The sequence below is a fragment of the Sardina pilchardus genome, chromosome 22 (assembly GCF_963854185.1).
Source record: "Sardina pilchardus chromosome 22, fSarPil1.1, whole genome shotgun sequence".
Classification (NCBI taxonomy): domain Eukaryota; kingdom Metazoa; phylum Chordata; class Actinopteri; order Clupeiformes; family Clupeidae; genus Sardina; species Sardina pilchardus.
In genome coordinates, this window is record NC_085015.1 from 4,611,559 (window position 1) to 4,623,248 (window position 11,690).

The 11,690-nt window shown below is 42.8% G+C and overlaps 1 protein-coding gene across 1 annotated transcript; it reads left to right on the forward strand.

Moving 5' to 3' along the window:
* Positions 1–4,782: 4,782 nt before the first annotated feature.
* LOC134070519 (zinc finger protein 567-like) lies at positions 4,783–11,690 on the forward strand. Its single transcript, XM_062526904.1, has 5 exons — positions 4,783–5,289; positions 5,466–6,466; positions 7,836–7,852; positions 9,182–9,372; positions 9,651–11,690. The coding sequence occupies exons 1-5, from the start codon at positions 5,058–5,060 to the stop codon at positions 10,766–10,768; spliced, it is 2,559 nt and encodes an 852-aa protein (XP_062382888.1). The 5' UTR covers positions 4,783–5,057; the 3' UTR covers positions 10,769–11,690.

An 11,690-nucleotide genomic window follows, 5' to 3' on the forward strand; every position in this document is an offset into this window, starting at 1 on the left:
TGTGAAAGCAATTTCAGGCCAATTTTTTGGTTTCCTGCTCAACATGACATGCCAACGATAAATGTTGAATATCTCCACAACCACATGGACCATATAGATAAAAAATGGTATGGAGTGAAAGCTAACACTCGTGGGATGTCTGCTGAAGTGTCAGAATTAACATTTATTGTACAGTATAAGAGACAACAGACCTAGAACATGAAAAAAACAATCTCCGCCTAAAGAGAACCAGTTTTCAAAGTGAATATCAGATTGGAAACATAACATAGCATTCCAAAACCTCTATCAATCAGTACCCCTATCTATGGGAATGAGCCAAGCCAAGTTTAAAGCTTGTAGGGAGAGACAGTGCACTGCTGCACATGTTGTAATACTTTAATGTTATGGCAAAAATGTAGAACTGTAGATGGTGGTCTATGGTGCTATTTGACTTCATTAATGTACCAGGTTGTGACAAATTGTGTTTAATGGACATATCACTATAGTTATCAATTCTACCCAAACATAACTGCTCTCTCAGTTCTTTAGGATTAGAGGTTAGTAACTAGTTAGTAGTAATAACTTTGTAATAGTCGTATGGCAAAGGCATTTTTCCCCATCCAAGCAGTGGTGCTCGGGTATAGGCAGCCAACAGAAGAAGGCACATGAAGGATGGCATGCTTTCCCCCCAGCTTTTAACCACAGAGGTCAGGTGCTTGGAGCTTGGTGAGTACAGGTCAGGTGCTTGGAGTTGACGATATGTGGATGTGAGGAAAGTGGAAGTCAGTGCAGTACCAGGCAGTGTCGATGTCCCTGACCAGGACTCAGACTGAGCACATGGACATGGTCCCTGGGTACCTTCTGTTGGCTGCCTACCTGAGCACCACTGCTTGGCTGCACTGTAAAACCCGGGAAGTTAACTTAAGTGTATAAGTCATTCAGCTGAGTTATTTCTATGTGTGTAGTTTGTGTTGGGATGACTTTAAGGCGTCAAGTAAACTACTGTATACTCATTTTATTCACCTAATTTCAACTTGAGTAAAATACAGTCATGGCTGAAAGTGTTGGCACCCATGTTAAAGTTGACTAAAAAGAGAAATATAAAATCATATTTTGGAAATTGATCTTAATGCCTTAAGTAATAAAAGTAGAACATATCCAACCTTTAAGGACACCAACGTTCTATGTGAATGAATAATGTATCATAAATAAATAAATGCATTGGCACCCCTATGTAACCCTATGGGAATTTAACACAAAGGGTTAACATAGGGGCAGGCAGATTTTTAAAGGCCACTTATTTCATGGATCCAGGATACTATGCATCCTGATAAAGTTCCCTTGACCTTTGGAACTAAAATAGCCCCACATCATCACACACCCTTCACCATAACTAGAGATTGGCATGGTGTTTTATTCAGTTGGCCTATTACTGTAGCTGGTTTTATTTGCATTGAGCTCAATGAGCATCAAACAGGCTAATAGGCTAACTGAAGGAAACTGAACAAAACACCATGCCAATCTCTAGGTATGGTGAAGGGTTTGTGATGATGTGGGGCAATTCTAAAGACCAATGGAACTTTATCAGGATGCATAGTATCCTGGATCCATGAATAAGTGGCCTTTGAAAATAAAAATCTGCCTGCCTCTATGGGAGTTGAGAACATAGGGTTAACATAGGGGTGCCAATACGTATGACCCCAGGTTAACATAGGGGTGCCAATACGTATGACCCCAGTCTTTTAAGGAAGAACATTTATTTATTCATGATACATTATTCATTGCATGGGGTGCCAACACTTTCAGCCATGACTGTATATGCCACTCATTTCAATTAAGTAATCATGGCAAGAAGTATATTCACAATAAGAAATGGCTGACCACACATTACATTTCCCAGAATGTCACTGTCCATAGTATTCTTAACACATTATCACATATTAATCTTGACTGAAATTGAATCTTAAATGCAATAGTTAAACTATATTTACGGCTATACTATAGCTGTTATGTCATTGTGTTATTTACATTGACACCACACACCATCAAGCAGATGACTATCCATAACAGACTTGGCCTGTGGGCTGATTTTAAAATCTTAGATCACTTGTAATGCTTCTGACAGACGTAATGATAATCTGAAGATACAGTATATCATGATGGCCAGTACTGCCATGGTGATAAATATTATGTTTCACTACCATCATTCTGCAGTAATCCTATTAATTTAATAGAAATTTAAACCTATAAAAAAATCCTGAAATCTTTACTCCTGAAGCTCATATCCTGTCCATAAGATAGGTAATATAGTTACTCAATGTAAACATGCATAATGTGTCTGTATCTCCCCAAGAGACAATACAGACAGACAATAGGAGGCTCAATCACACCATTGGGATACTCAACTTTGTGATACTTTCAAGTGACTATAGGTCAAAGTCAAATTGGGAAACACAATCAACTTTGCATTAGGCCAAGAAAAAGTGAACTTCAAAATGTTCTTTATATTTTGAGAATGGGCTTCTCCTTAATGGTATATCTGACCATATTCTGAAAATCATCAACACAATATTTTTGCCCATCACCTGGTAAACAGTAAGAAGCCACAATTAACAGCTAAGAGAACAAATACTTATTAGAAAATCAAAGAAGCATTTACCCATAATCCATAGAAAATTATAGCTCACACATTGAGTACATTGCATTTTTTCGTGTGTAGGCCTACATAATTCTTACTTGTCATGACAATTCACACAAGTTGTTATTAGGTGAATAAAATTAGTGTAGTTTACTTGACTCCTTTAAGTTATCCCAACACAAAATGCAATACATACTGTACAATATACTAATAACTCCAGTTGAATGACTTATTTACACTCAAATTAAATGAGTTGCCAAACTCAAATGTCAAGGCATCCGGTTTACTCAAATGATTTCAGATAAGTTAGCTTCCCAGGCTTTACAGTATACTCAAATAATTTGAGTTCAGTTAACTTCCCGGGTTTTACAGGGGAAAAACATACCTTTGCCATACGACTATAACAAAGTTGTTATTGCTAACTAGTTACTAACCCTAAAGTAGTGAGAGAGCAGTTATGTTTGGATTGAATGAATAACTATAGTTATAAGTCCATTAAATATCATTTGTGTCACAGCCTGGTATATTAATGAAGTTAAATAGCACTATACACCACCATCTACAGTTCTACATTTTCACTGTAACATTTAAAAATATTATAACTTGTGCAGCATTGCATGTCTCTCCCTACAAGCTTTTAACTTCGTCTTCACAACCACCCTGATATCTTACCTATTTGTGTCTTCTAACAAAAAAAAAATAGGGTGACACTGACAGCTTGAACCAAAACATGTCTGCAAAAGTCTTAACGGAAGCCCTTTTCAGAATTGGCCCCCTGACACAACAGTGGCCCTTGTGGTGTGATACTCTTGTGGTATTTATTGATCATTATTTTTTAATGATCATGCTTGCACACAAGTTGGATTATATTGCACATTTGCCCAAAATTACAGTAGGTAACATGGAAGAAAAAGGAAGCACTTTGGGGGGAAAATCCGCTTTTTCCATTTTTAAGAATATAGTGTTAAAATGGACAAAATAACATTTTCTAAGCTGACAACCTGTCTAGAACTCATGTTGAGGGGTTAAATATCAATACTGGATAGGTTGTATGCTTGTACCAAAAAGTGTCCGACAAAGTTTTAATATCAGTTTTGGCCCCCTGACTATTACGAGAAAGTGCTAGCTAAATCTCTTTATACTAAAATGATATCAAATCTAGTATGAAACAACTAGATGTTTGAGCTTAATTACACTTGGTCAGATAAGCTGTTTTAGCAGTGTAGTGCAATATAGTTAAAGGTGTCTCGCTTCCCCCTAGTGGCTGTGAGCGGAAACAACACGCTTGTGTGGTTGTGCCACAGGGCCGGTGCTCATGAAAAGGCAGACTTACTGATTGAGTAGTGTTGTCGAATATACACGCTGAAGCTGTAGGGGAAGCTCTGTAGAGAAACCTGCAAACGTAAAATGAGAAAACAGCGAAGAAATCGCCAAACCTGCATACCTCCTCTTTAATAATCGTCATTCATTACGGTGTATGAGTGGATGCCCAGAACACAGGCAGCTTTTAGTGATTTATGAACTTGAGTTAATTTATATGAAAAAGGATGCCTATAGAGTAGTGTGTAAGATATACTCTGTAATTGTAATCCAATACACTTTTTGTCTAATTCAACAAATTATTCCTCGTGGTGTGTGTGTGTGTGTGTGTGTGTGTGTGTGTGTGTGTGTGTGTGTGTGTGTGTGTGTGTGTGTGTGTGTGTGTGTGTGTGTGTGTGTGTGTGTGTGTGTGTGTGTGTGTGTGCGCCGTTCACACAGTGCCATTACTATGGAACTATTTCTGCTGTGCAGTCAATACAGGGAGTAGTTTGGTATAATTCCACTGATAAATTATTTATTTTCTATAGATTTAGTTACTGTAGCAGAGCAAAACTATTTTTTTTTTGTAGTGAAGCAATGGTGGTTATTGAAATGCAAACAACTCAAAACTTGTTTATATTATATTATACATAGGCTATGTAAGGAATAAATATCAAGCAAATCCCCTCGTTGGTTCAACCCAATTATAGGTTTTGTTTTCTTTGTTGCTTATTATACAATTCGAAAAGTCATGGTCTGTGGATTATACCAGAGAATGTCTGGGCTAATACATGGCACATTTCGTTGCCTTTATTTTGATGTCCTGGCGAACAACGTTCAAGACCCGGAAGTAATAACTAGTTTGAGTGAAGCGAGTTCAGAGCTCTGGCGAGTGTTGTCAGGAGGATTTCGCGATGGATCTTCACTCGTTTCCTCATATTTGAAATGAACTTTTTGGGATATAAATTGAACCGTTTGTTTTATAGATTACACTCTTAAACCTTTCAATTCGATTCGAAGCGTAGGTCTACGGCGTCTTAGGACCCATGTAACATCAGACGGCAACGGGATGTGTCATGTTTACTATACAAATCGTCAATAACAGTGACACTCCCTTTCCAGACAACAAATCAATTGTTGAATGAACAGTCAATTGTCGCGTATCGTTACAACTGCTCCTTTCATGAAAATGTCCAAGATTGAGAGATTGAATGCACGGGTTTCTAAACTGCTGACCGCAGCAGTCCAAGAGGTTCTGGAGGTGGTAAAGGATACAGTGTCGGAGTATCAGGAGAAAACCGCTCGAACTCAGAGGGAAAACGAGAGACTTCAGAAGAAATTCCAGGAACTACAACAGAGGTTTGATCGAGAATGTGAGTTTTGTTGCAATTATTGTTGGCCTACAATACATTAGCCTACCCTCTGGCGTTACTTGATAATGGATATCATTCAGTGTTAGCAGGAATTATGCAGCTGCCCGCAAACTCCCAATTTTCTGACAATGCCATTTTTAGTCTTTAAAGAGTTTCTCTGTATTTGTTTTCTCTAGTGTCACGGCTGTCCTCATTGCAGGCTAGCCAATCAGAGCAATCCAAATGCTCGTGTAAACAACTTCCCTCCTCTGAGGCATCAGACAAGTCAGAGCTGAAGGCGGAGTCAGGAGTGAATTCTGCAGACGGGGTGAAGCATCAGCTGGAGTTGAAGGTAGAATCCACTGTCCGCGTTGAGCAGGTGTTTGCAAACTACAGTGAAGTGGTTCCTTCACGTTTCTCCGTGGCGGACACAGAAAGTGACTGCTCTGCTCACTCACAATCTGTGAACTCAAAGGACAGCTCGGCACATGCCGAAAGTCTGGTGTTCCCCAATGGAGTCTCATCATCGGCTAACTCCACCTCACCCACTCGGCACGGTATGCCAGCCAACATCATCAACATCATCAAAGCAGAGCCTGACCTTCTGGAATATTCACTCTCCCAGCAACCCGAGCCTCCACACCACCTGTACGACCACGAGGAACCCAACCCAGATTCTGGCTCCAACGTAGCACAGAACAACGTCCAGAAGTTAGATATCCCGCAGCACAGCTCTGATACTTCAGAAATGACACACTATATCCATTCTGACACACTCAACGCCTTTGTGGAGTCGTTCCCCCTCAAGCGGACCCAGGGGCTGAGGGCTGAGCCATGGGCCCAGCAGCAGCAGCAGCAGCAGCAGCAGCAGCAGAATCAGCAGCAGAATCAGCACCAGCTGCTGCTGCAGCAGCGGCGTTTTCCTGGCCGAGATGAGAGCCACCGCTGCCTGCTCTGCGGCAAGACCTTCAGCCGGCTGAGTGGCCTGCGCATCCACCAGCGCTGCCACACGGGCGAGAAGCCGTACGCGTGCGGGCACTGCGGCCGACGCTTCAGCCACGCCGGGGACCTGCACAAGCACAAGCGCGTGCACACCGGCGAGCGGCCGTACGGCTGCCAGCAGTGTGGCAAGAAGTTCAGACAGTCGACCCACCTCAAGAAGCACCAGAGGATCCACAGCTTCCGCCACCTCAGCTTCTGAGGCGTTTTGATGGATATTAACTTATTATGATTATGATATTAACAGGATTTTAATTTTAGGTGGAAAACTAAATGAAAACCTGTTGTCACAATCTCTGTCCACATGCAAACACTGAGACCAGAATTTTCAAAAAGATATTCTTGTACAAAAAAATATATATCTCTGTATAAAAATACCTGGCTTTGTGTAGACATACACTGTGTTATTATTAGGTTTATTTAACATGAGAAAGGGGTTGGACAATGACACCAGTGGAGCCAGAACAAATAAGGGCAATTTCACTATTTGTTTTTATTTTCATTATTTATAATCCTTTCCACTGATGCACAGAGAAGGATGGACCTAAAAAAAACTTGAAAGAACACAAGGCTTAAGCTATGTTTTCTGTTTTGTTTAAAGATATCTAAGTCCTTCTGGGACATGTTATTTCCACTTGGTTGGCTGTTGTTGGTTTTCATTGGCTGTTGAATGTTATAATGTTGAAAGTGTCCAACAACACTTCCGTTACAAAACATATTCTCATACATTTTAAACATTTAGTTGTTTAGAGTGTTTCCTTAAATTGTGGTATCCTTGAGGTATCTATGTTTAGTGTTTTAAAGATATCAAATAGCTTGTTATAGTTACCAAAATGATCACTAAGGAGCCAGAAATGAACACACATGGATCGCTATAAAAACTGTGCTATCATTATATAGCTAAACATGACAAAATACGGTTATAAAAAACAATACAATGTCCGCAACACTGCTTTTAGCTCCCGTTTGATGTTTAAATAAACATTTTATTGAAGCTAGTGCCAATAGGTGGGATGTGCACACTTACTACTCTTTTTGAAAATACTTTTAGAACCCTTGAGCTAGCTCCTTATGTGATCTCAATGGTGATGCTGTGTTTGTATGCACCTCCAACAGCTCAAAATATGTTTGGTTGAATTTTTACCTTTTTAACCATTTCACAAGGTGTTTAGTGGTGGCCAATCAAAACAAATAAAGGAGTTACATGTCACATACACCATTTTGGCTAATGAAGTCTGAGTCTGCCACTGTAATCCTCCAGTCTCTTCCACACTCCCCATGTGACTGACTAACTACCAGGGCTATGCTTTAACAGTCACTTATCGACCGTTATATTCAAGATTCATTTGAGACTTTCAGTTGAATATGAAAGGAAGGTGCAGTCTATGTCAATTTAATTATCATTATTAAGGTCTCTTTTCTTTACCATTTGAACAAGATCCCTCCATGCCGTCTTTCGTATAGTTGTAGTGTACACACATTCAAACAGTGTGTCAACAAACATCACTAATCACGCAAGCTATATCACTTAGTGTCGTAAAACACGCTAAACTTTTGCACATGCGCAGAACGGCTCAGGCAGGCGGTATGGATTGGGTATTGATTGGAACTGGAATGAGACTGGAAGCTTGAGAAAAGTTCAGTGAACAGCTGCCATGAAATGGAATGTTTGCACACATTTGTTGTGTTGTCAACGTGATGATAGGTTGCAGGTGCTGTCCCTTACCTGTCCTTAGCGTTTAGAACCCTTATCTTCGCAAACTTGATCACTTACAACTGATGTCAGTCAAGTGTGTGAGGGGGTTCAGGGATTAGGGTTTAGGCCACCATATAAGCATAGACATTTAAGGATAGTTAATGGTTTAAATAGTGATTTACTTTGATGTGACAAAGCTCTCCCCAAAGGCTACACTGTTTTTCTGTTGAAAATCGCATAGTCCGTTCTTATACAGATTTGCACTCAGATTCACATCATTTTGTTCCCACAAATAGGAGATCATCCAAAAATAGGTTGTTGTTAGACCAGAGGTTCCCTTTAAATCAGTAACAAAGGAACTACATGGTGGAGATACAAACACACACAGTAAGTAGGCTATAACACAGTAATAAATAACAAGCTTCACCTCCGTTCAAATAAATACGTTTATGCATTTTATTATACAGTCTGTGGTTGTCATGAAGGGTGTACAACAAATAACGACTCTTATTATGACATTGCTTTTACAGTACTGTTACAGCCGGAAGTAATTCCCTAGTACAAACAAACCTGATGAGGAACCCAGCGTAGTTGTCATACTACATCAGGGGTATAGTTTACTGAAAGTACTACTGACTTGGACTTATTACCAACGTAAATGTCAAATGGTGATATTTCACTTTCAGATAGGCACGTTTGCTGACCTTGTCATCTTATAAGCTCACATGGCTTAAGTTACTCTTGCAAGTAAGCCTGGAAGCTAGTTAGCCTGCAAGCTAATGAAGCAACAGACAACTATTAATAACGTTACGTGAAGTCACTTTGGCTTATTAATAAGCTGGAAAACCATCTAAAACATAATTTATATTTGCTTTGTATGTAACTGTATAAATTATAGAGCCAATAACGTGACAGGAAAAGGATATTGGAATGTCAGCAACGACAACAACAATGGAAAGAAATCAGATGTATTCAAGGTATTGTGGCTATTTAAACTGTCGAGTTTACGATTTAGTCAGTTATAATGGCAAGTTGCACAATATCAGTTGTAATGTGAGACTTACTAGTTTGCTTTTGAATCCCTCCATACTTCATTAACAGTCCTTTAGCTGAGAAAAGCAGCTTTATTGAAGTAAATCGGTAATTTTACGCTAGATCTTTTTGATTGCTCCTCCTAAACATATATGTTCTACTATTGTCAACATCTATGTCATGCAGAGTGTCAAAAATTGATCGACTTAATGCTCGAGTGTCCAAGTTACTCACGGTGGCGGTGCATGAAGTTCTGGAGCTCGTGCGGGAGACAGTGTCGGAGTATCAAGAGAAAACCGCGCGCACTCAGCGGGAGAACGAGAGACTCCGGCAGAGGCTGCGCGATGCCCTGGGAAGGCTGGAGAGCGAGAGGGAAGGTGAGACAACCGTTGCGAGCATTCCTATACTTGTAATAATACATGATATTATCTTATCGTCTTCCCCACTCAACACTTGACCAGTTCCTTGGGTTATGTCTCTCTCCCTCACTCTCCCACTCACACACTCACACACACACACACACACACACACACACAGTGTGCATATCTTAAAGTCGTGTCTAAACAGTGAGTTTTTTTGTAAACTGAGACACTTTGAATGACAGCATTTGCCAACAACAAAAAAAAGTAATTGTAGACTTCTTTCTGTCTATCAGCAGTGAGACGGGTTCAGCTGGCCTCTGTTTTGGAGTGTGCTATTATTCAGGAACAACAACAGCAGCAGCAGCAGCAGCAGCAACAGGACTGTGATGCGTTCAGGTCTTCTCCTGTGAGCCTCGAGCTGGAGAGCCCTCCAGCCGACGAGAAGCCGGTGGTGAGTGATGGACAGTGTCAACAGACCGCGGAGCAAGAGCCCGAGGAAGAGCAGAAGCTCTCGGCCGAGGCGCTCACGGAGTGTGCCGTGCGAGTGCAGCTGATGTTCACCGACCACGACGGGACCTCGAGCGGCGAGGGGGCCGCCCTCGCTGATGACACGGTGAAAATCTGCGTCGTCGACGGCATCAAAAGCGACGCTGACGCCGACGCCGACGCCGTCGCGGTGAGCCGCGTAACCACACTGACCCCGACGACGACGGCGGCGGCAAGCTGTGTCCTGTCGCCTCGCAAACAAAGTTCTACTGACGTCCACGCGGTTTCTGTGGAGAACATCAAAACGGAGCCGCTCTCGCCGAGGTCCCCCATCGGCTACCAGGAAGTGCCGGTGAATGAGCTCACAGCGGAGCTCAGTGGCATCCGACCGCAGCCCGCTCCCCACCGAACCCTGAGCAGTGCCGCTGGGCCCTACGACCTGCTGTTTGCTCCCCCATCCCAGCCGACGCCGGCGCCGGTCCCGGCTCATCCTCACCAGTCGCCCCAGGTTCTGGGCCGCCGTCTGGGTCTCGGGCTCGGGTTCGGCCGGTCCCCGCGGCTCTCCGCCGACGTGCGGCGCCACCACCACCACCACCACCACCACCGGCAGGGCGTCCCGCACCGCGACGAGCCGCACACCTGCGGCGTCTGCGGCAAGACCTTCAGCCGGCTGGGCAACCTGCGCATCCACGAGCGCTGCCACACGGGCGAGAAGCCGTACGCCTGCGGCCAGTGCGGCCGCTGCTTCAGCCAGGCCGGCGACCTGAAGAAGCACCGGCGCGTGCACACCGGCGAGAAGCCCTACTACTGCGGGCAGTGCGGCAAGAGCTTCAGCCGCGGGGAGAACCTCCGGCGGCACCAGAAGATCCACGCCGGCGAGAGGGCCCAACTCCAGCAGGCCTGGGATCGACCCGCTCAGAGCTGAGAGGGCTCAGCGGACATCAGAAGATCCACGCCGGCGAGAGGGCCCAACTCCAGCAGGCCTGGGATCGACCCGCTCAGAGCTGAGAGGGCTCAGCGGACATCAGAAGATCCACGCCGGCGAGAGGGCCCAACTCCAGCAGGCCTGGGATCGACCCGCTCAGAGCTGAGAGGGCTCAGCGGACATCTTTGGACAGGGAAGATGGACCAATCAGTGACTGAGCCACAGGGTCCTTCTGATCCGGTCTGATGCTGTGTCTTGATGTCTTCTCAATAACAGCTTGTCCTAACAGGGTGCGACGCGAGCGAACATTAGCGATAAAAACTCCAGTTGATCTGGATCAGTGGCTTTAATGAATGTGAACTCCAATGAATTGGGAGATGACTGTTGTTTTTCTAGGCTATGAGGTTATTATTATTATTGAACTTTAATGAATGTGAATTCTTCTCGAGGCACAAAGCACAAGTTGAAGGAGCTAAACAACCGAGGTCATAATTTAGTTTTACTTATCGTTTGGTGTCTACTTGATCCCTGTCAAAGAGTTCTAATTAACCCCCCTAATCATGGCCACGCTATCAGCATCTGTGCCACATTGGTGCACCGTGTGGTTTTGTTATTGAAGGTCTGCTACTGTAGATTTGCTACAGTAGCATAACTTTAAAGGCATGGTGACAAAAAGTGATTGTTGTTGATTCTCCCTTACAGATTCAAGAAATTGCTATTCTATCTAGGCCTACTTGTGAATATTTAATCTGTACAACAGAATACAACAGAATGCTCAAACATATACTGTCATTATGTCTTTAGAATTACAATATTGTTGTAAATGTGAAAGTAGTTTATTGTTTGGGCAACTACATTTACAATGGTTACATACCATAGGTACATTGAAGCCTCTCTGTTTGTTTGTTTGTTTGTGTGTGTG

What these genes read in the sequence shown, in the direction of transcription:
- LOC134070519 (XM_062526904.1), top strand. Translation starts at nt 5,058, where the DNA reads ATGAACAGTCAATTGTCGCGTATCGTTACAACTGCTCCTTTCATGAAA. An exon ending in ACAGAGGTTTGATCGAGAAT is followed by an intron (nt 5,290 to 5,465) that starts GTGAGTTTTGTT and finishes TGTTTTCTCTAG; the next exon opens with TGTCACGGCTGTCCTCATTG. An exon ending in GCTGGAGAGCGAGAGGGAAG is followed by an intron (nt 9,373 to 9,650) that starts GTGAGACAACCG and finishes TCTGTCTATCAG; the next exon opens with CAGTGAGACGGGTTCAGCTG.